General features: G+C 50.6%; 3 protein-coding genes across 4 annotated transcripts in view; 1 reads left to right on the top strand and 2 right to left on the bottom strand.

Annotated features, from left to right (window-relative positions):
* The first annotated feature begins 675 nt into the window (after nucleotides 1-675).
* On the top strand, nucleotides 676-8,608 carry get4 (guided entry of tail-anchored proteins factor 4). Its single transcript, XM_049013248.1, has 9 exons — nucleotides 676-972; nucleotides 3,353-3,431; nucleotides 3,615-3,696; nucleotides 3,861-4,010; nucleotides 4,101-4,239; nucleotides 5,076-5,216; nucleotides 6,205-6,280; nucleotides 6,396-6,468; nucleotides 8,067-8,608. The coding sequence occupies exons 1-9, from the start codon at nucleotides 830-832 to the stop codon at nucleotides 8,153-8,155; spliced, it is 972 nt and encodes a 323-aa protein (XP_048869205.1). The 5' UTR covers nucleotides 676-829; the 3' UTR covers nucleotides 8,156-8,608.
* Nucleotides 8,609-9,654: 1,046 nt separating this feature from the next.
* Nucleotides 9,655-19,598, bottom strand: vps35l (VPS35 endosomal protein sorting factor like). Of its 2 annotated transcripts, none has more exons than XM_049013229.1 (30): nucleotides 19,250-19,598; nucleotides 18,845-18,944; nucleotides 18,062-18,247; nucleotides 17,820-17,936; nucleotides 17,629-17,653; nucleotides 17,344-17,420; nucleotides 17,124-17,252; nucleotides 16,951-17,035; nucleotides 16,792-16,848; nucleotides 16,461-16,557; nucleotides 16,306-16,353; nucleotides 15,867-15,960; nucleotides 15,485-15,685; nucleotides 15,265-15,311; nucleotides 15,059-15,170; nucleotides 14,615-14,731; nucleotides 14,475-14,528; nucleotides 13,628-13,708; nucleotides 13,475-13,537; nucleotides 13,222-13,307; nucleotides 13,050-13,130; nucleotides 12,900-12,963; nucleotides 12,713-12,811; nucleotides 11,920-11,997; nucleotides 11,635-11,749; nucleotides 11,371-11,510; nucleotides 11,038-11,203; nucleotides 10,723-10,841; nucleotides 10,425-10,577; nucleotides 9,655-10,333 (listed from the first exon to the last, which is right to left on the bottom strand). In XM_049013229.1, the coding sequence occupies exons 1-30, from the start codon at nucleotides 19,264-19,266 to the stop codon at nucleotides 10,235-10,237; spliced, it is 2,907 nt and encodes a 968-aa protein (XP_048869186.1). In that variant the 5' UTR covers nucleotides 19,267-19,598; the 3' UTR covers nucleotides 9,655-10,234. The 2 variants fall into 2 exon arrangements, with proteins under 2 accessions (XP_048869186.1, XP_048869187.1); XM_049013230.1 differs by having other exon boundaries at nucleotides 13,628-13,705.
* Nucleotides 19,599-19,748: 150 nt separating this feature from the next.
* Nucleotides 19,749-21,612, bottom strand: part of LOC125741834 (lysine-rich nucleolar protein 1-like) — a 4,870-nt gene continuing 3,006 nt past the window's right edge. The window contains exons 2-5 of the mRNA XM_049013245.1: nucleotides 20,787-21,612; nucleotides 20,497-20,556; nucleotides 20,318-20,377; nucleotides 19,749-20,221 (exon numbers count right to left, since the gene is read on the bottom strand). The exon at nucleotides 20,787-21,612 is cut by the window's right edge and continues 1,269 nt beyond it. Coding sequence (XP_048869202.1) covers nucleotides 19,916-20,221; nucleotides 20,318-20,377; nucleotides 20,497-20,556; nucleotides 20,787-21,612 — 1,252 coding nt within the window. The 3' untranslated portion in view covers nucleotides 19,749-19,915. The remainder of the gene's footprint in view (nucleotides 20,222-20,317; nucleotides 20,378-20,496; nucleotides 20,557-20,786) is intronic.

Below are 21,612 nucleotides of genomic sequence, written 5' to 3'. Positions count from 1 at the left end.
GGTGTGCGGAGGATGCCCATAGTGTATGATTATGATTAGTGTTTATGTGCCCCTGTGCTGGGACCTAAAAGCCAGGATAGTGAAGCTTAAAAACGGCGACCCTCGCGATTCAATTTTCATTAAAGACAGATTTACCGTCCATACAGTGCTTTAACTTTGAAGGTGCATCTGATTCAGAATCATCTACATAAATTTACACTAACTGTCAGTCGGACATTGGAACCTGTTGCTGCTCCCCACTGGGAGTGGTTACGCACAAAAGTGGTTTTTACTCCTCGCTAATTCTGGCGACCCAGAAAAAAAATAGATACACAGCTTGGTCATTGAAAGTTACACTTCTAATGTAAACACTATGCTAGACATGCAAGACCAGTATGTTCAACTAAAATTTACGAACGTCTACTAATGTTCTGCGTGTTTCTGATACAAATTTTCCTCTTCTGGGATTTTGCCATAAAACAGATTAAAAACAAAAATCCAGACGCCAGCAACAGAGAAAATATTTGAAAAATATGCAGACAGACGATGCAAAATTCAAATTTTACATAATTTGCTGCAATAGTCAAATACAATTCGCCATAAATAATTTACGTATGACTGTGAACCTCCGACCAATAACGGCTTTTGATCTTGGCCTGTACTGTAATACAGCAGAAAAAAGCGACGAGACCGAAGACGCATGAGATTTCTCCTCTGTTCTGCTCATCACTTTCTAGTTAATGAGTGACGTAAGAAAAACTACGGAAAGCCGGAGGAATCAGGCCCGTTTGTCGCTTTCTTTTTTTACTTCGCGTTCGCGCGGTGAGGTTTTGGTTGGGCTGCACAAACAATGATGTCGGAGCAGGAGGCTTTGAAGAACTCCAGCGCGAGGAACCGTGGAGGCGTGCAGCGGGTCGAGGGCAAACTACGAGCCAGTGTGGAAAAGGGTGATTACTATGAAGCCCATCAAATGTATCGCACCTTGTTCTTTAGGTGAGTGTTGAAGGTTTACATTATCGATGGACTGGCTGAAAAGTATCATGTTCTAGTGTCTTCGGGGCCTGCGCTTCCAGATCATTCTGTCTATCAACCAAACGGCCTGTTTAGGTGCTTCGGCGCCTACGATTGGCCAGTCGCGCAAACAGTCTCCTTTTTCAGGGTTAGTCCTGCTCCATGATTGGGCGGCGTACATGTCAATCATGGAAGCGTCTCTGGGCTACCGTGAAGCTATCAGAATTAGCAGGCTAGCTAGCAACAATTACCACTGCCAAGCAGCGACTGTGTAGTCCATATACCGTTGTCGTCATTATTCTGTTAAACTATGTATATGTTATTTACAGCACATATTCTGCGTAACATATTGAAGGGAATCTTGTTATGGCTAGTGGCGCTGCTACTAATTCTTAAAAATCAGAGGGCTAATGAAACGATGACAGCAGACGTAGCGATCATGTTAAGATGAAGGAATTTGTATCTGGTTGCTAAAATAAGATTAAAATATTTCCAAATCAATGATAGCCAGCAATCTCACTTTCATAGCAAGTTATTTGTTTGCTAGCTGGCTACACCAAATACGCGCAGGACGCATTCATTAGCTCAGCGATCATCTAAAACCTATACCGGCCCAGAGCAGATGATAAAGGACGTGATTTCATATTAATTTCAAAGAGTAACGGGAGACCATATGCGATGCATTTCGTTCTGTCAGCAGTGTGCTACGAAGCCCTGCAGTAGCAGCGGGCTGTCAGGTTCGCTGAAGGCCGACAGCTTGCTGAGGTTTGTAGATAGGATGTCTCCCAGTGGACATTAACACAAGCCATGCAGATCCGTTACATGTCACCTAAAACTGCAGTTTAAATATGTTCCCCTTTTTTAGGTAAAACCAGCATTGCAGAGTTTATTTTCAAGTGGTTATGTTCCCTCGATCCTAATACTACCGTGTGAATTTAAGAGTCTCGTAAGGTTATACTATTGACGATCGCTGATGAATTTGTGTTTTGGCTCTGCGCTTTTTATGATTGGTAATGCATGAACTGTTTTCTTTAACAGTACTGACTATGAAATTGTCCTGAGATACATTTTTGCTTTTTCACAGCCTGATTTTCCATGCCACTGTTTCAGTGACTTGTCTGTATTTGCCTCCCTGCTCACGAGGGGGCGTGTCTTTGGGGGCATCTTGGAGGACACGTCAGGTGGACGCTTCATTGAAGCTCCGCCCCTTCCTGGGCCAGACGCCGGCTCCTTTGCACTGTGACTGCCATCACTCTCAGCATTCACCTCATATCACTATAACAGAGCCTCCCGTGTGTGAAGTGCCCCAAGATAATATAAGAAAAATGGCCCATTAGTACAAACGCGGGCAGTAAGGTGGTGCAGTGGTGAGCACTGTGGCACTGTGGCCTCATTCTTGCCTCTGTGTGGCGAGTTTGCGTGTTCTCCCCGTGTCCTCATGGGGTTTCCCCCGGTTTCACCCCACATTTCAAAAACCTGCTAAGATAAACTGAACTTACCAAACTGCTAGTATGTGAGTGTGTGTATGTCTGTGTGAATGGTGTGTGAGTGCATGTGTATGAATGGCGTATAAGTGTGTGTGTGTGTGTGTGTGTGTGTGTGAGTGAATGCACTGGGCTCTGAAGGCTGTGTCAGACGCTGGGCCCTGTTGGCTGTGTCAGACGCTGGGCCCTGTTGGCTGTGTCAGACGCTGGGCCCTGTTGGCTGTGTCAGACGCTGGGCCCTGATGGCTGTGTCCGGCGCTGGGCCCTGATGGCTGTGTCCGGCGCTGGGCCCTGTTGGCTGTGTCAGACGCTGGGCCCTGATGGCTGTGTCAGACGCTGGGCCCTGAAGGCTGTGTCAGACGCTGGGCCCTGAAGGCTGTGTCAGACGCTGGGCCCTGAAGGCTGTGTCAGACGCTGGGCCCTGAAGGCTGTGTCAGACGCTGGGCCCTGATGGCTGTGTCCGGCGCTGGGCCCTGATGGCTGTGTCCGGCGCTGGGCCCTGTTGGCTGTGTCAGACGCTGGGCCCTGAAGGCTGTGTCAGACGCTGGGCCCTGAAGGCTGTGTCAGGCGCTGGGCCCGGAGGGCTGTGTCAGGCGCTGGGCCCTGATGGCTGTGTCAGGCGCTGGGCCCTGTTGGCTGTGTCAGACGCTGGGCCCTGAAGGCTGTGTCAGACGCTGGGCCCTGTTGGCTGTGTCAGACGCTGGGCCCTGATGGCTGTGTCAGGCGCTGGGCCCTGACACAGAAGCCCCGGGGGTGCGTATTAAACACGTTAAGTTGCTCCCCTGTGTCTGTGTGGTTGGGGGGCAGGGGGACTGGGAGGGATCCACTGCTGAGACTCTCTAGCTTTGGGGTAAAGCTCCTAACCCTTCTTCTTGCAGGTACATGTCACAGGCCAAGCATGCAGAGGCCAGGGAGCTGATGTATAATGGGGCTCTGCTGTTCTTCAGCTACAACCAGGTACGCGGCAGCTCCCGGAGGGGGGGGGCGGGGGTTACTGTGTCCTCTGTAACCCTGTAACCCCCCCCCAAGCCACTTTACTCAGATATGCAGTGTCTGTTTGTGTCAGGCATGATGATAAATTGTAATCAGCGCACGTCCGATCGGGGTGGCGAGAGAGTGAGGTTTGTGTGTTTTTCACAGCAAAACAGCGCCGCTGACCTGTCCATGCTCGTGCTGGAATCTCTGGAAAAGTCAGAAACAAAAGTATCAGATGAGATATTCGGTGAGTTTCCCTGCTGGGTATGTGCTTGTATTAGAGAGTGTGATTCCTGCTGCATCCACGCTGGCCTTCTCACATGCGTTTTGGGAGATTGATGTGTGTGGCCATTTTGGATTGGACTGTGTGAAAGTGATGTCTCTCTGTTGTTTGCTGGGATGTTGCTGCAGAGCATCTAACCAAGCTCTTCAGCCTGATGGACCCCAACTCCCCAGAGAGGGTGGCCTTCGTGTCCCGGGCGCTTAAGTGGTCTACGGGGGGCTCAGGCAAGTTGGGCCACGCCAACCTGCACCAGCTGCTGGCCGTCACCTTGTGGAAAGGTAGGAGCACCTCCATGGGCTTCAGGTCACATGATGCTGCAGGGGGCGTGGCTTCTCAACTGAGCTTTTCTCATCCACCACCCTGGCCAGAGCAAAACTACAGCGAGTCCCGCTACCACTTCCTGCATTCGTCGGACGGCGAGGGCTGCGCGCAGATGCTGGTGGAGTACTCGGCGTCGCGTGGCTACCGCAGCGAGGTCGACATGTTCGTGGCCCAGGCCGTCCTACAGTGAGTGCTGGCAGGCTGGCCGCCGCCCCCACAGCCCGCAGGACATGGGCTCTGATTGGCTGCTTGATCTTTGTAAAGCTCCGCCTTTTTGTTAGCTCAGTGAGTTTTTTTTTTTTTTTTTTTTATACTTCTGCTCAAAGCATTTTCAAAACCTTCCATTCTTATTGTTAGGTAGGTGATGGATCCATAGATACAGCCGCGGAAGAAATTAAGAGACCACAGCACAATATTTTGTTTCACTCATTTCTTAATTAATGGCTGCGAATAATATGTATTTTTCTGCAAACTGCAGCCTGGTTCTTCTCTGCTTATCATTAATGAAGGGCTTCTTCCTGGCTTTATGGGACCTCAGTCCTGCTTCTAGAAGCCCGATACGACCTGTCAGCAGTGCACTTCACACCCGCACTTAATGTTTCCCATTCACTCGATGCCATCCACCGATTCATGCGAAACTGTCGGATAAGTTAACGGTCATCTCTGCCCTCTACCTGACTGGTTTCTGGTCATTCCCAGTGTCTCCAGCTTCACCTTATTCTTGTGTACTTCTGAATTTTGAACCTGGAAGCAAACTGCTGCTCAGTGTAGCCTTCTGCCAGCAGAACCAGGATTAAGTCAGGATTTAAAAATGCAGATCTGTTTACAAATATAGAGTGGTCTCTTAATTTTTTTCTGTGGCTGTATACTGTGTTGATTACACGCAGGAGATTCTACAAACCATTTTGCATACAGCAGCTTTATACTGGGCATCAAAGCAATATTCTCAAGTCTGCAGTTCGGTCTCGAACCTGCAACCGCGAAGCCGCGCTTCACTGGCGGCCCTGTCCTCATGCCCCCAGGTTCCTTTGCCTGAAGAACAAGAGCAGTGCTTCTGTAGTGTTCAGCACCTACACACAGAGGCACCCATCCATAGAGAGGGGCCCCCCCTTCGTCCAGCCGCTGCTCAACTTTCTCTGGTTCCTGCTGCTGGCCGTGGACGGGTGAGGATGGGGCGTGAACGGCGGCCTGGAGGAGGGAGGAGGGAGGGGGCTCTGATGCCGTTGGCGGGATGGAGGCTTTTAAGGTCGCGGCCTCGCCTTTTTTGACCTTGGCTAATGGGGGCCTCTGACTTATCTTGCTCCACTCCCTGTAAAGGTACAGTCACTCGAGCGAAAAATATCAAGTGTCTTCACATAGGCGGCCGAAATTGGGCGTGACTGGGTAATACGGTGCACCACGGTATTTTATCGTGGGAGACCTGCCCACGGAGATCCTGGAACGATGCTGCGTTTGAACATTCTGCATGGCAGGGTGCGCGAGAAGCCTGCAGCATAGCTGTGTGTCATAAGCAGGGATTGACATAATTAGTAGACAAGTACGCATCAGCGGTGTAAAGTGTTAAATGCACCGATCATTTCTTTTCTTACCACAAATGCGTTCTTCTCAGACAGGTATTATAATTAAACAGCTTACTTGTCTTAACAACAGAAATATATGTGTGTGACCAAACCTGAAGGCAGTAGGCATGTGCTGGGGTCATTCAGGTTATATGAGCTCGGCTTGGGCAGGCAGAGGTCATGTGACCATATTACATGCCCGGGGGCTGCTGGTGTGGAATTGCTGTGTCTGGAGTGGCCAGCATTGCGCTGTGGGATCCAGTCACCATACTGCTGCTCATTAAAGAGCATAAGCATATAGGGGCTGTGAAAAATAGGGGTGGGGGGGGAACCCAGGCGACATCAACGGTTTGATTAAAAAGGGTTTAAGGAAGGTCTTCCTCCCTGCGGCGTCTTTAAAGTGCTTCACCAGTGGGGGGCAGTTAAGCATTGCTAATTATGAACCAAGACTGGGCTCATCCGAGTGGTCGTTAGCGGCAACCTGCATGGTCATTAGCGGTAACCTGCCTGGTCGTTAGCGGTCACCTGCGTGGTCGTTAGCGGTCACCTGCGTGTTCCCTGCTGGAATGTTCCTGTCTTGCATTACTCTCAGGGGGAAGCTAACGGTCTTCACTGTGTTATGTGAGCAGTACCAACCCTCCCTGAAGAGGGACCCCATGTATAATGAGGTGAGGGCTGGTCGGACTCCGTCCTCCATTTGACCGCTCCATGTACCACGAGCTGCTTAATGAGACAGACTTTCCCTTTGTGCCCCCCCCCTCGGCTTCCCGTGGAACACGGCAGTACCTTGACAGGATAGGACAGCTCTTCTTCGGCGTGCCCCCGAAACAAACGTCCTCCTATGGCGGGTTGCTAGGTAAGACAGGACGTCGCTCTCGATGCGTAGCGCTGAAGTCGACACTCCAGTGATCAGTTTGTTACAGTTTACAGTAGAACTTGGGCTACGTTCACACTGCCAAGCTGCAGTGAATCAAATCTGATTGTTTGCCTGAATGTGACTCAGATCTGATGTTTTCAGGGCTTGACACAGAAATCCAACCTTTTCAAATCAAATTTGAGTCATTTTCAGATGTGGTCCCAGATCAGATACACTATATTGCCAAAAGTATTGGGAAACGCACCTTTACACACACGTGAACTTTAATGACATCCCTCCCATTCCTAATACACAGGCTTTAATATGGAGATAACCCTCCCTTTGCAGCTATAACAGCTTCAGCACTCCTGGGAAGGCTGTCCAAAAGGTTCAGGGATGTGTTTATGGGAATGTTTGACAACTCTTCCCGGAGAGCCTTTGTGAGGTCAGGCACTGATGCTGGACGAGAAGGCCTGGCTCGCAGTCTCTGCTCTAATTCATCCCAAAGGTGTTCTGTCAGGTTCAGCTCAGGTCTCTCTGCAGGCCAGACAAGTTCCTCCACACCAGACTCACTTATCCATGTCCTTATGGACCTTGCTTTGTGCACTGGTGTGCAGTCATGTTGGAACAGGCCTTCCCTAAAAGTTGGGAGCATAGAATTGTCCAAAATGGCTTTGCATGCTGCAGCATTAAAAGTTCCTTTCACTGGAACCAAGGGGCCAAGCCCAACCCCTGAAAAACAACCCCACACCATAACCCCTCCTTCACCAAACTTCACACTTTAATGCAGTCAGGTAAGTACCGTTCTCCTGGCAACCGCCAAACTCACTTGTCCATTGGTTTGCCAGACAGAGAAGTGTGATTTATCACTCCAGAGAAAACATCTCTACTGCTCTACAGTCCAGTGGCAGTGTACACCACTGCATCTGACGCTTTGCATTGCACTTGGTGATGTAAGGCTTGGATGCAGCTGCTCGACCATGGAAACCCATTCCATGAAGTTCTCTACACACTGTTCTTGAGGTAATCTGAAGGCCACATGAAGTTTGGAGGTCTGTAGGTATTGACTCTGCAGACAGTTGGCAATTCTGCACACTGCGCCTCAGCATCCAATATTTTTGGCAATATAGTGTATCTGATTCGTGGGCATGACATGAAGGTGAACAGTCAGGTCGGAATCCCCATGTGCCGTTTTGCCTGCACACATCTGCCGAGCGTTTTTTGTTATTGGTGATGCAGGTGACTTGTGCAAAAACGAATCAGTGTTCTCTTGCAAACTGTTATAATGGACAGATGTGTTCACCTTACAGTTAGATACTGGTCCGTCCTAATTATGAATGTGAACCGTAAAAATAGGCGAATCTGATCTGAGCAAAAAAAATCTGAACTGGACAATGAGGCTTGTAATGTAAACGCCTTAGTAGTCCTGGAACTCTGAAAAATCTGAACTGGACAATGAGGCTTGTAATGTAAACGCCTTAGTAGTCCTGGAACTCTGAAAAATCTGAACTGGACAATGAGGCTTGTAATGTAAACGCCTTAGTAGTCCTGGAACTGCTTGGCCGCCTTGCTAACGGCCCCCCCTCTCTGCCTGCCAGGTAACCTGCTGAACAGCCTGATGGGATCAGGCGAGGATGAGGAGGGTGAAGAGGTTCAGGAAGACGGCAGCCCTATTGAACTGGACTGAGGAACGGGGTGGGGGGGCAGAGGCTGGCCTGGTCCAGGGCTCGGAGCAGCAGACCCCCAGCTGCCCGCCCCAGCCCCACCACACTAAACCGACACAGAACCAGAGAAAAAAATGGCCACAACCCCCCCCATGCCCTGGGACTACAGCAGTGTTTTTTTTGGTCTTTTTTTAAATTTTTTTTTCCTGGAAGGTGGGCAGTGGGCCTTGGTTTTTTTCCTCATAGTTTGATGCAATTTTAAGAGGGGGGGGCGCACATCTGCTCTTGGTGTATTTTTTTTGTATTGTTTCCTTTTCCACGGGGGAATGGTCTCGATATTTATGCGTAACATTACACAGTTTCAGTCAGTGTGCAGTAGAGTCTGCACACACTGAATGACCATGGCGTTGGGGGGGGGGGGTGCACTTATTGTACCATTAAAGTAACGAGGATAAATTATGCTCTTTATAAAGTAAGCATCTGTCAGACTCCTCCATGCTCCGTGGGGGGTGTGTGTGCCGCCCCGCAGCGGTACTCGCGTGTTACAGGGCATGAGTGAGACAGTGTGCAGTGTCCCTGCGAGGCTCCTCAGGGCCATTGCTGGCTGTTTGTGAACATGCGCATTTCAGATACCGTGTGTCTTGTGCATGTTGATGGTTGGTTGTGTGTGTGTGTGTGTGTGTGTGTGTGTGTGGTTTCTGACCACAGGATGTCCGTTTTCTCGAGATTATCTGTCAGAGTAGCTGGTGCCCCCCCCCCCCCCCCCCCCAGCAGCTACGGTGCGCTGAGGAAACCAGTCACTGAAAAATAAATTAAAAGTCCATACAAAGAGTTTGTGCTGTACATCTCGCCTGCTTTCTTGCTGTGCATCTAAAGCCCCAGTCAATGCTCTACCTGATCCGGCTGTTCGGCTCTACACAGGGGGTCAGATTGGGAAACCGCGGCCACTCGGCTCACACAACGGCCGTGTAGATGGCTGGTTACCCACAGGACAAGGATTCCATAAAGTAAAATGCATTTCATTAGGTGTGATTGATGCAAACTGATTTTCTTTCTTGCGTACAAGTAAAACCCAATAGGCAGAGTCATAATGCATTAGAATTGTTCTTGGTGTTGGAACAAGAGGGTGCAGGACCTTGTACCAGTCACTGGGGTAGCTGTGCTGCACGGGCAGCTCGGCTATGTGCCGTCTCCTTTTGTGTCTCATTAATAATGTCCGTATGCGAGTGTGAATGTGACAGGCCGATACGCCTCAAGACAATGGCCTCGCCACACAAAGCTGAACATACTGGGACATTTGAGTAAAGCAGCATGTCAGACATCCTCGTCCCTGGAATGCAACAGTTTCATATGATCGAACAAGTTAATAAACACTGCTCTTTGAAGATCTGCTCAGTCTCGTTGCGGCTGTAGGCCACCCGACCTTCACCTGCCCGTTAAGGCAAAGACGCGTTTCTCCAGCCCACTGCTCCCATCTCCTGAATCCAGCACAGAGGCGTCTGAACAGAACATTCACAGCGTCTGTATCAATGCTCACTTTTTATAAGAGAAAAATGTAGCTGATAAAGTACAAACAGATGACAGTAATTGAGTAGGTTGTTCACTAACTTCCAATCAAAGCCTGGTGATCTTCATGTTCTTCCAAAAAGCTACAGGTGGCAAAGAATTTGTAATATGTTCAGCGTAGAGTGATACAAGAAATGCTGAAGAACACAGGTGAAATGCTGTCTGCCAGCAAGCCTGCTGTTCAGTACAATATCTCTTGTTTTTGTACACCGCAGGCTAAAGCCAACAGGGAAGGTTAAGGCTGCCTGACACAAAACACACAGAAGCAGCTTTGTGAACTGAAGTTAGTCTGAGAGGCCAGTGTCCGGTTCAGAAGGCACCAGCTCTTCGATGCATTTCTGCCGCTGGTGAGCAGTGAGCTCATTGGCTGGGCTTGTGTGCTGTGTTTGCACCTTTGGTCCATTAGGCTTTTCATGCCTCAGGTGAGCGAGCAGGTGTGTATCCTGCTTCAGGTAGGGAAGGGTGTGGAAGGGACCAGATGAGCAATATTTTAGCACAGGGGCCGACGACTAGGAAGCTGTATAGTTCAGTGCAGTTCATGCCCTGGACTGCAGGGAGAGCCGGAGAGCCATATCGGAGATGTGGGCCATGCCTGGCAGTAGGCCCAGCTGATTAATGTGCTCCAGAGTGCGCACCTGGCCAGGGGGAATGAGAGCACAGGGGGTTAGGGTGTGAGATCATTTCCTAATCACAGCTGTAGACATGCATGCAATACAGCAGGCTCACTGAGGTCCGCGTGTCACAGTAGCCGTGCTTGTGGCTCAGGTTCCACAGGTTGATGGCGAGCTGGTTGAGCTTATTGTTTTGCAGGTTCCCATGGGCCAGCAGGCAGCCAAACAGGGAGAAGGCCAGGATGCTCTGCTTGCGCACGCCAGCCGCCTGCAACGGAGAGGCGCATGCTTGAGCACACAAACCCGTCCTGCTGCATGTTAACGTTCATCAGCACATGTTAAAATCGCTAACACTTGCCAGCACAGGCTAATGCTAACGTTGCTAATTCTTGAAGGACACCTTAGAGCCTCACCTCCTCTCTGCCCAGGCTCTTCAGGTGGTCAAGCACCTGTCCAATCAGCGTCTCACACAATTTGTTGATTTCCGCCACAAATTTGGGGTCGCTGCCATAGAGTGTTTCATTGGAGTCCACTGGGAGACCAGACATAGTTTACAACTCACAGCATCCAAGCCACTAACGCACAAGTCGTTGTTATACCTTATATGACAAAGTAAAAATTGCTATAAAACAATATTTTATTCCACAGAACAAGGCTGAGTTCACTGCTCGATAATGAACGCTGAGCTGTTCAGGCAGACTGATGTAGCCAACGGCCGCGGTAGCTACCTTTGGGGATGGAGTACAGATAGCTCTCCTGGCTCATGGCCGCCAAGAGCGGCAGGGCGCTGATGTAGACGCGCACCTTGGCGTCGCTGCCCTCCTCCCAGGTGTAGTCCTGCACCATGTTGAGGAGGCCACGCACCAGGTAGAGTACAGCCTGCTCTGGGTGGTCCTGCAATGCCAGCAGCACTCTCACATTTCACCGTCATTCTTACTACACCGGCTACTTCACCGGTTTAACGGGACATTAAATCTACTGTTCAAGCCACGAAAGTTGAAGAGTCTGTTTTCATTCAGGCATACGGCGGTACAGGCCGAGTAGGAAGGGGCGGGGCTCACCGGCACCACCAAAAGCGTGGACAGGAAGTTGTTTATGAAGTCGAGCAGAAAGGGCTCGGAGGAGCGCAGTTTTCCCTCGACGCTGATGACGCGTGGTACCTCTGGCAGCAGACTCACTGCCGCCTTGAAAAAGGCATCGGCTAGGAGGGAGACGGCAGCTTATCAAGTGGGCCTTAAGCTTATCAACGCAGCCATCTACAAGAAACCACCAACTCGCCCTGTGAAAGATAATGGTTGGCCATCTGGCAGTAGCCACCAACTCACCCTGGGAAAGACACTGGTTGGCCAACGCCACCTGGCCGGATAGCAGGTAGAGGTTGAGGCGGCTGAAGATGCTGGTGAGGGACGGGATGGTGATGAAGCTGTAGGCAGCACATGCCTGAGCAGGAGACAGTGAAAAGAGAAAAGGGGGAGGACAAGGAGAAGGGAAATTACTCATTACTCCCGTAAAGTTTGATTAAGGTTGATCTCACGTCCTCATTGCTTTGAAGCGTCTTGCTCACTGAAGTATTGCTTTTAATGGTAGATCATTCTTATGGCTGGACTCACCCTAACGAAGGCTCCGGTTTTCCGGGAATGCCCGCCTTTCATCACTCGCCTTGTCTCCATGGCCAGCTGGTTCACCGTCTGGTGGGGAAGGGTCTCATTCTTTAATCATGATCAGTAAATTCTTAACCCCACCTAAAACTAGCCGACATGTTTACACCTTGCAGGATACGACAACAGATGCCCCCTAGTGCAGAAAAGGCGTACAGGTACAGGCAAGCCGCCTTTAGTCTAGCTGATCATGTGGTCCAAGAGCCTGTCCTGTGCCTGTAGGGTACCTGAATCATGTCAAGCCTTTGGATGAACTACATGTTGGTAAGCAAATAAATCATGTCATGTGATGTAAACTTGGGGAGTAGAGTGAGGTCTTACAGGAGATAGGAAATGATAGACGCTCTCGAGTGTCCCCTACAGGGGAGAACGGTGATAGCAACTGATAAGGGACTCTGCTGTTGTACCCCTAAGTGTTCAGTATAGCGCATGAAGAGAGCACAGTGATTATGAGTGACCGACTAAACGACTCATCATGAACCACTTACTATATTCTCTGACTCCACTAGATGGTGCTCTTGGTTTGCTTTGGAACATGCTTCGAGTGCATTTTTGAACCGAGAGCACCATCTAGTGGCGTCAGAAAATAGAGCAAAACAGGTGACGAGGCGTTATTCAGAACCTGTTTTCTTGAAACCTTAACACCACATCGTTTGTAAGTTAGACATTAAATGACGGAACTGGCCCCTGTCCATCACTAGTGTTTAGGTTTAGTGGCTGGGGGGGGGGGAGGGGGGGGGCTCACATGGATGAGCTGGATCAGGACGGGCTCCAGGTTACAGAACGTAGCGCGTGCCTCTACACAGAAGCTCAACTGCTGCTCAAAGTCACGTCCAAATGACACCTGGAAGGGGGGCATAATTAGTCAAGGTAAATGGGGGCAAAGCCGAGGTGTATGTGTGTGTGTGTGTGTGTGTGTGTCTGTGTCTCACCATGCGAATGAAGCCGTTAATTAGCTGTGAGAGGGACCTCTTCTCGTCATCTAGAGTCAGAGCACTAAGAGAAAAGAGGCACAGCAAAGGTGACGCCAGGAGACTCGGCAGCGGGGGGGGGGGGGGGGGACGGACGGACGGCACACTCACTTCACGGAGTCGTGCATAGTCTTGCAGATGTGCAGCAGTGCGTTGAGGATGACGGGGTCTCGCGTGGGTTCCTGCTGGTGCCTGCGGACACACAATCGCTGGGTTCAGCGCCTACCCAGGTCCCCGGCATGGGATTACGCCCCCCCGCGGCAGTAGCAGGACGACTACATACTTTATGAAGACCTCCATGATGGAGCGACACACCTCCACCCTGACGCTGTCCTTCTGGAACATGTCCAGGAAGGGCAGGAACCTCTCCTGGAGGTGCAGAAGGAGAAAGGCTGATCACTACCCAACCAAAAACTTATACCATGTATGTTGTTGGTCCAAATCCCTTGACAGCCTACAACTGTGCTTTTAAATAAAGTCAAACATTCAACTGCATAAACGGAAAAAACAACACGTTGTAAAAATGCATTTCTTACCATAGAGAAGAGCACAGAAAAGTCATGGAAGTGGCTCAGGATCTTGTTTATCACGGACCGTAACTGCGACACAGAACACAGAGCGTCACCCTCACGGTCTGCAAAGCCCAGCGACCCCCTTTCACCTCTGAGCTGTGTGTACATGCGCATTACCTGAGGGTAGGCGTCCTCAAAGGCACGGTCGGGGGTCATGTGTTTGATGATGTCAGACAGCACAGTGTTGACCTCCCGCTTCTGACAGACACAGCACAGGCTTCATTTTTTAATTAAATAACCACAGTCATCAATTTCAAAAGCCTCCATAATGTAAAAAATCCTGCAAAATCCTCCAGGACTGCATGTACTGCCTGTACAGACAGGAGAGCGATCTCTCAATTTAAAATGTCAAAACAAGTTAAGACCCCGATTTAGATATATATATATATATTTTTATTATTCTAGCCAAAGCGACGCATTTTTTTTGTTTTGTTGAGAAAACAGTGCCAGCCAGTCCCTGGAGCATTTGGGGGTTGAGGTCCAGATTCTGGGATTTGAACTGGCAACCTTCCGAATAGAGGCACCTGCTTACAGATTAGGCAGCGGGGGAGTGGGCGGGGCATTAGGCTTCCCGTGGGGTAGTGAGGCTGTTTGTCCTTCTACCTTCAGGTAGCAGGTATAGAGCTTCCCACACACAGGAGTAAAAGATATAACCTCTCTTTTGTTTGTGCTGCTGTTAATACACCGAATAAGCACAGATGATCTCACTCATGGATTTAACTATGGATGTTCTGGCTCTTCTGCCTTCCCAGTCTCTCCATGTTGTGATCATGCACTGGGGTGTACTGGGTACCGGTCGGTTTTGTATTATGTATTGGTCACTGTCTCTATGTTATCATCTGGTTTTAATGTTGTATTAATTAATTTATTTGTTGTATTCCTTCTTAAATGCCTGGCTGCAACCTAAATTTCCCTGGTGGGACTTGACTTGAGATTCATTCAGAAGATCCCCAGCAGAGCTCACCGTAAAGTGGCGACAGGTGAACTCCACCCAGATCTGGGCACAGCTGATGTAGTCCTGTGGGGGGGGGGCGGGGACATCAGTACGAGGCATCCACAGGTGTAGGCATCACCAGACCTTTCGGCCGTGCTTCTTGAGCATACCTGAGGACTGCGCACTTTGGTGATCACCTTCCAGGCCTCGTTCAGGATAGAGAGCCTTTCGCTTTCGGGGGGGTCGGCGCAGGCCAGGCTCCGGCCCAGGGAGCCAAACAGCAGGTGCTGTGATGGGGGGGGGGCAGGTTACAGATGGGGGTAGAAGTACAGGCGAAGTACAGGTACTGCCTTTAGCCGAGCTAACCAAGTGGTTCTGTGTCTGCAAGGTTACCGGTCAGTATTAACTGATATAACAAAATTAGATAACAGTAAGCAAATAAGTCATGCCAAAGGGGGGGGGGGGGGGCGGAGGGAGGTCTTGGTTAGGAGGTCTCGGTTTTGACCCGACCGTCTGAGCTACATCTAACTGTGACTGAGCATTTGCAGAGCGTTCCTGACATGCACAGGTCACAGGACGGTGCCAAGCTGCTCTTCGTGGGGACGGCCTCTGACCTTGGGGAAACCCGCCTCGTCGCAATCCTTGATCATGGCGATGAAGTCGGTGGCGCGAGCCGCCACGAACTCCGCGCGGAACGCCCACATCACCGAGTTCAGCAGCAGGGCACTGTGGGGGAGCAGCATCCTTACAGTCCCAGCTACAGTCCCCAGCTGACCAGTCTCCTAGGAAACTGTGACTCCCCCCCCCGACGCAAACTTACTTATTTCCCAGCTTCCTGCACCTGTCCATCATCTCGGTCAGTAATGCCTGAAAAACACCCCAGGCATGAGTGTCGACACAGAGAGCTTCTGCCATCCCCGACCAGGGTCCTGCTGCACAGATAAACCCTACAAAGGGTCTTTAGGAATACATGCGTGACCCCCATCACACACACACAGCAGGGGGTGGGTGGGGGCCAAACGGCGGGGGTGTCAGGTCACCTCTGGGGCCCTGTAGGAAACACACTGTAGGATCCAGTGAATAGCTGGGGAGTAGAGCGTCAGGTAAACTGGAACCTCCACCCGCTGCAGAACCAACTGGTTCTGGACGCTGTCACTGTGGGTCTGACGGAAGGAGGCCAGCAGATCGAAGAAATTCTTGTTGAGGCTCTCCTTCAAGTGAGGCGCTACCGCCATGCCGACCTGAGGGTGGGCGGGGGGGGGGGGGGGGGGGGGGGGTAGAGAAGCGCACTGAACATAAAATGTCAGTTACTTTCTTTGTATTTCTCATTAAAATTATGGAGATCCAATTCAATGCAGTTCCTTGACCTTATACACAGTGACACAGAAGACAGGCATCCCTGAGAGGTGCCAGCTCACTCACCCTGCAGAGATAGGCCCGTGCGTAAACTGCCACCAGTGGATCCCCGATCCCCCGAATCATGGCTGTGAGGCGAGGCAGAGTCTCCTGAACCCCCCTAGTAAACAATGAGAGACCAAGAACCTAAAAACACCATCACTGCTTCTGCTGCAGTTAAATGCATGGAATCCAGAGCATGAGGGTATTGGTTCAAATCCCACGTGGGGAGCTGTTCATAGGCACTAAAATCAATTTAATAGCCACAACCCTATACTGTACTGGATACTTTGTTGGAAGACAAATGAATAGGTACAGGTTTTTAAGTCATTGTGGAACAACCAAGACATCAACTCTTTTTTTAAATACTTATCTAAATACTACCAAATAGCACTAGTGCTTGTAATTCTGGGAGCATTCTGGGATGCTGGAGGACCCAGACACCACTGGAGGGACGGACACTCACGACTTAGACAGGAAGCAGTTACAGTTCAGAATAGCTGCTTCCACATATCTGAGGCAGAGTTATGGACGAAACGGCGAATAACAATGGCGGACCTTTCACAGGAAAAATGAGCATCACAAGGAGGACAGCAGTGAAAGGAAGTAAATCAAGGATACAGTCGCGGGACGAGCTCACGGATGGAGGCGATCTTGAAGAACCAGTTCAGACAGGTCTCCTTCGCTGTGTCATTCACGCAGTCAGGGGAGAAGGTGCCTGGAGTTGGGGAGGGAGCAGATTGAGAAGGTACCTCCAGCAAATTCATCAAGAGGCCATCACTTCTCAGTCATCACATCCCCGCCGCCAGGCATCCCCGCAGCCAGGCATCCCCGCCGCCGTCAACAAACCGTCCCTCCCAGGGATCTTTATGGTGCTAGTAGGGTTTTTCCAGCTGAGCTCCTTTGGGAGACCCAAGACTGCGTTTAAAAGGAAAGGCAGAGTGCGTCTCACCTGGGGGCGTGCCGGCATCGGAGCACATGGACCAAATCCGCTCGTACACCAAGCGTCCTGCAAGCAAACACACGTGAGGTCACAGCTAGGGCACTGTGAGGATGCCAGCACAGAGATGGCACAGTCACAGCGAGGGGCGCAGATTTCAGTGTGACCTACCGAATGTGTCAAGTATGTCTGTGATGAGGACAAACTTGCTGGGGTAGAACTGAATAACCGAGGTATCCGACAGCAGCTTGGAGCACTAATGTGTACAAAAACACACACACACAGACATGAGAGATCAGCCTCAGGTGGAGCAGAAACCCCATGGATCTCCAAACCACCCTCACCTGAATGACGATCTTGAGGGCTTTGACCTTCTGGTCAGAGGACCATGCTTCCTTCAGGGACTGGTTCAGCTCCTCAATGCGGTTCACGTAGTCCTGCTGGGACAGGTTCAGCATCTCGCGCTGGGAGCCCTGGTGCAGCACAGGCAGGGTTAGGGTCCGGAGGTCCCCAGAGACGCGCACAGACAGACACACGGACAGAGGCACGCAGACGCCCACACACCTCCTCCATGTCGTCCAGCTCCTCCAGCCGGTTGCGCACCTTCTCGGACACCGTGGACCCAGGGCTGGAGGCCTTGCCTGGAAGCACCCAAAGAGGCGTGACATCATCTGTGATGATGGCCCTGACTCAACAGAAAGCTCCCTATCTGAAACTTAGGGTTCAACAATTCTGATGCGATTTAAGCATCTGGATTTAAGATTAATTTAACAGTAGGTCTGGGTTTGCGTGACTTTATGCTGAACAATCATGGTGACAAAGACAAGATCATGGGCCTTCAGATCTTACCTTTGTCTGAGCCCATGAAAAGGTTCTGTGAAAGAGACAAACAGTCATTAGAGAAACTTAAACCTCGGAGAGGGAGGTCACCAGCTCTGGTCCTGGTCACCCCACAGCCGCCAAGCCCCCCTCTGACACGCATCTCAGGTTCTCCCCCCAGCCTCTCTCCCAGAACCGCTCAACCCCTCTGGTAGACTCACGATTGATAGCTTCTCTGTGGTGGTGAACCTGGCCAGGATCTCCCCACGCTTGGCCGACCAAGGCTCGAAATCCGGCCCCACCTCCTCCTCCTGTTCTCTCCGCCGTCGCCCCAATTCCTGAATAAAACAAACCCCCCCAAAATTCACAACAATTAAAGGTTGCCATGCCAACCTTGACCACCAGAGCCCCTTTCAATTACAGCGTTTGTCATCCCAGGCTGTCACCATGGTTACCGCCTCACCCCGGCCGAGGTGCTGTGTGAGAGCGCAGGTGTCTCACTCGCAGAAGCAGCCGCAAACATGGAAAGGGGATCAGTGCCTTCCAGCATGGAGCTGAGGGGGTCGGCGGCTGCCGAGCTGGAGGAGGACGAGGACGACGAGGAGGTGCTTCCTTTGCGGCCTCCCTTCCGCGTCTTTGAGTCAGTCACCTGCCGGGGGGAGAGGGGGCAGAGTAAGGAGTGCAGGAAATGTGACGGCACCTCCGGCCCCACGAGATACCTCCAGGGTCTCCGTATCCAGTCACAAAGGGGAGACGACACACCATCAGTAACACAGAAATTAAAGCATGACCACGAGTGATGCCCATTTAAGCAGAGACGCGATGGCTCAGAGACCAAGCTAAGAGTAACTGGTTGGGCTTTCATCCAAATAAATACGTTTGTAAAGGAAAAATGGTAAATACATTTACAATTAGTTATTATGCACTGATATGACTAACACAAGCCACAATGTCAAATATGATCTTACGTGGAGTTAAGTCTGATGGAGACACATCAGACGTCCATAGTAAACAATGTATACTGTGCTTTACTGGGTCACAGCCTCTAAAAGCCCAGATCCCTCATATACTTCCACTACCCACTAACTTATATACGATTAACACGGTGTCTTACACCTGTTATTTATAAAATCCAAACTATCTACAGGTGTCCTATTGCTGTTACGGTTTTATTCTACATTTTGACGAAAACATCGGACTGCGGAGCCCGCGGAGCGGCGCAGGGAGGAGCCGGCCTCCTACTCACCGTGATGGGCTTGAAGGGATGGTAGTCCGCGGCCTCCACGGGCGCGGCCTCCAGACGGCAGCCCTGCAGCTCGGCTTCGTACCGCCGGACGCGGCTGTGCCTGGGGCGGACAGGGAAGGCGAGGAGCGCCTTAAAACCTGCACGTACGTTCACCTACACGGACGCGCTGAGAAATGCCAACGGCGCAGAGAAACGCGTTCGCGAGCGCAGCCAGAGCAGCTGGTGCGGACTAATAACAGAATGTCACGGGCTGCGGAGCCACGCGACCGGCCGAAGCGCATCCGTCACCCCGCGACACACTCCGCGTCACGGCCCCCCACCATCACCGGGCATCCCGGCCACATGCCGACACCGAAAATCCCACGGCGGCTAATCCAGGTAGGGATGGAAGTTAAAAACACTCACCACTGAACAGCAGCCATCTTCCCCCGTCATATGACCTCCCCTCCCTCCGGGAAGCGTCTCCACTTCCGGCCGCAGCCTCACCGCTCATGGGAAGCCGAGTCACAATCGAAGCCGCCAATCCTCCGCTGCCGTCGAAGCGCGTTTTAATCAAGTGCATAAGAAACACACCTTAAGAAATTAGTTCTCTCCAGATATGAACCCGACTTCTAAAATCAGGGAAGTATGATCGTTTTTGGACTTGTGCGTTATGGATACGATTCAGAAGCCCATCAATAAATATTTTCTGTGTCATGACAGAGAAAGACTTTCACAGCCCTTCCCGTCGGTTCGGCGATGTTCTGCCTCTTACTTCGATCACCGCCATCATTAACCTGACCTGTGTTGTATATTTTGGAGCGGGTGTTTCAGTCATCACTTATTTCACGCTATGATGGGACTGTTTCAACACATTCCATCAACATCATACAAAACAAGGGAAGAAAATACATAGTTCACGATACATGGTTTTTTAAAAAAACACTTTATAGAAAAATTCAATACATAAGTGTGCCTTGAGGCCTCTTCCTCTGGTACCCAGTACGAGGCTGACATCTCCAGCCCGTGCTCCAGAATAGGAAGCATGATGTCACACAGAGACCTGTCCGTTTGTCCTGTCTGGTCCTGGGTTCAGTCATCAAACCGTACAGACCGACTAGCATTGACATCAATGAAGAACTTTTTATTAGACTGAGGGGAGAAGCCGAGGCCCACCCCCTTGTTCTGGAAGTCCATCCGGCGGCTCTGTGCTCGCTCAAATTCCACCAGGAGGTCCTGTTGCAAGCGCTGCTGTCCTTCCTTCCCCAGCGCCATGTTGGCCCGCCCCTCCTCAGACCCTATTGGCTTATTGCCTTTCTTGAACCCACCCATGAGTCTCAGGAACTTCTGCTGCTGGCTGGCATTCTCAAAGTGGGCGGAACCCCACTGTCCAAGCATCTAATAAGCATACAAAAACACAAAGTCAGGCGTTGACCATCAGAGCATGCTCTGGAAACCAAACGGCAGTATTTATGGAAGCGAGCTGATACGGACCTGCGTCCCACTGGGACAGGATGCCTTATCAATTTCATTCTGCAAGGCTTGTCGTCGTTCCTGCGGAAGAGGGTATTCATTTATGATGTTTGTATGTAACATATACTGTGGATACACAAAAACACATTTAAAAGAACCCAAATGAAAAGCCAGTTTTGCTAAAAATGGGAGATCAGTACCTGGTCAATGGTGACTTCATCTTTATTGCCCATCTTTTCTGATAGAAACACCACATCCACCTGAGAAAGATTAATCCTTGTTACTGAAGAGAACATCCAGGAAGGTAACCACACCAGACGAGGGCTGCTGTAGCAGCTGAAACAATTGGATGTTTGAGCAAACAGCTGCAGGTTCACATTTCAAGGAAGGACCTACTTTTGCATTTCATCAACATACATACTGCACACACATACTGTCAGACTAACACAACACTATCGCAGCATTAGACTAATAGCTACACAGAAAATACCTCTTCTGTGGGAGTTCCTTCCCTCTGCTTTCTTCTGCCCTGTGACGTTATGGCTGTCTCCCCCTGGTTTGTCTGCATGCTGTCCTCACATGCCAGCTTGTCCCCGTCTGACTTCCTCCTGTTCTTCCTTTGTTTTCTCGTTAAGATGCCTCGCTCCTGGTCCTCCGTCACAGCACTCCCCTCGCTACTTGTCTTCGCCTCTTGTCCTCCTTCACTCTTCTTTCTCCTTCCTTTGGATGGCGCTATTTCTTGGCTGCCAGACTGTCCCTCATCACTACCTGTATGAACTCTCTCCTTCTCATTTGGTTCCTTCTTTGTCTCTTGTATGACCACAGCTATGTCACCCGCTTTAGCCGGTGCTTTCCTTTTCTTCTTATTCTTCATCCTCTCTTCCTCCTCCTCCTGAACACTGACAGCCACATCCTCATCTCCAGCCTGGGTTTTCCTTTTCTTCTTATTCTTCATCCTCTCTTCCTCCTCCTCCTGAACACCGACAGCCACATCCTCATCTCCAGCCTGGGCTTTCCTTTTCTTCTTTTTCTTCATCCTCTCTTCCTCCTCCTCCTGAACACTGACAGCCACATCCTCATCTCCAGCCTGGGTTTTCCTTTTCTTCTTTTTCTTCATCCTCTCTTCCTCCTCCTCCTGAACACCGACAGCCACATCCTCATCTCCAGCCTGGGCTTTCCTTTTCTTCTTTTTCTTCATCCTCTCTTCCTCCTCCTCCTGAACACTGACAGCCACATCCTCATCTCCAGCCTGGGTTTTCTTTTTCTTCTTTTTCTTCATCCTCTCTTCCTCCTCCTCCTGAACACTGACAGCCACA

Source organism: Brienomyrus brachyistius, chromosome 5 (genome assembly GCF_023856365.1).
Source record: "Brienomyrus brachyistius isolate T26 chromosome 5, BBRACH_0.4, whole genome shotgun sequence".
NCBI classification, from domain to species: domain Eukaryota; kingdom Metazoa; phylum Chordata; class Actinopteri; order Osteoglossiformes; family Mormyridae; genus Brienomyrus; species Brienomyrus brachyistius.
This window is presented reverse-complemented; position numbering and strand designations above follow the sequence as displayed.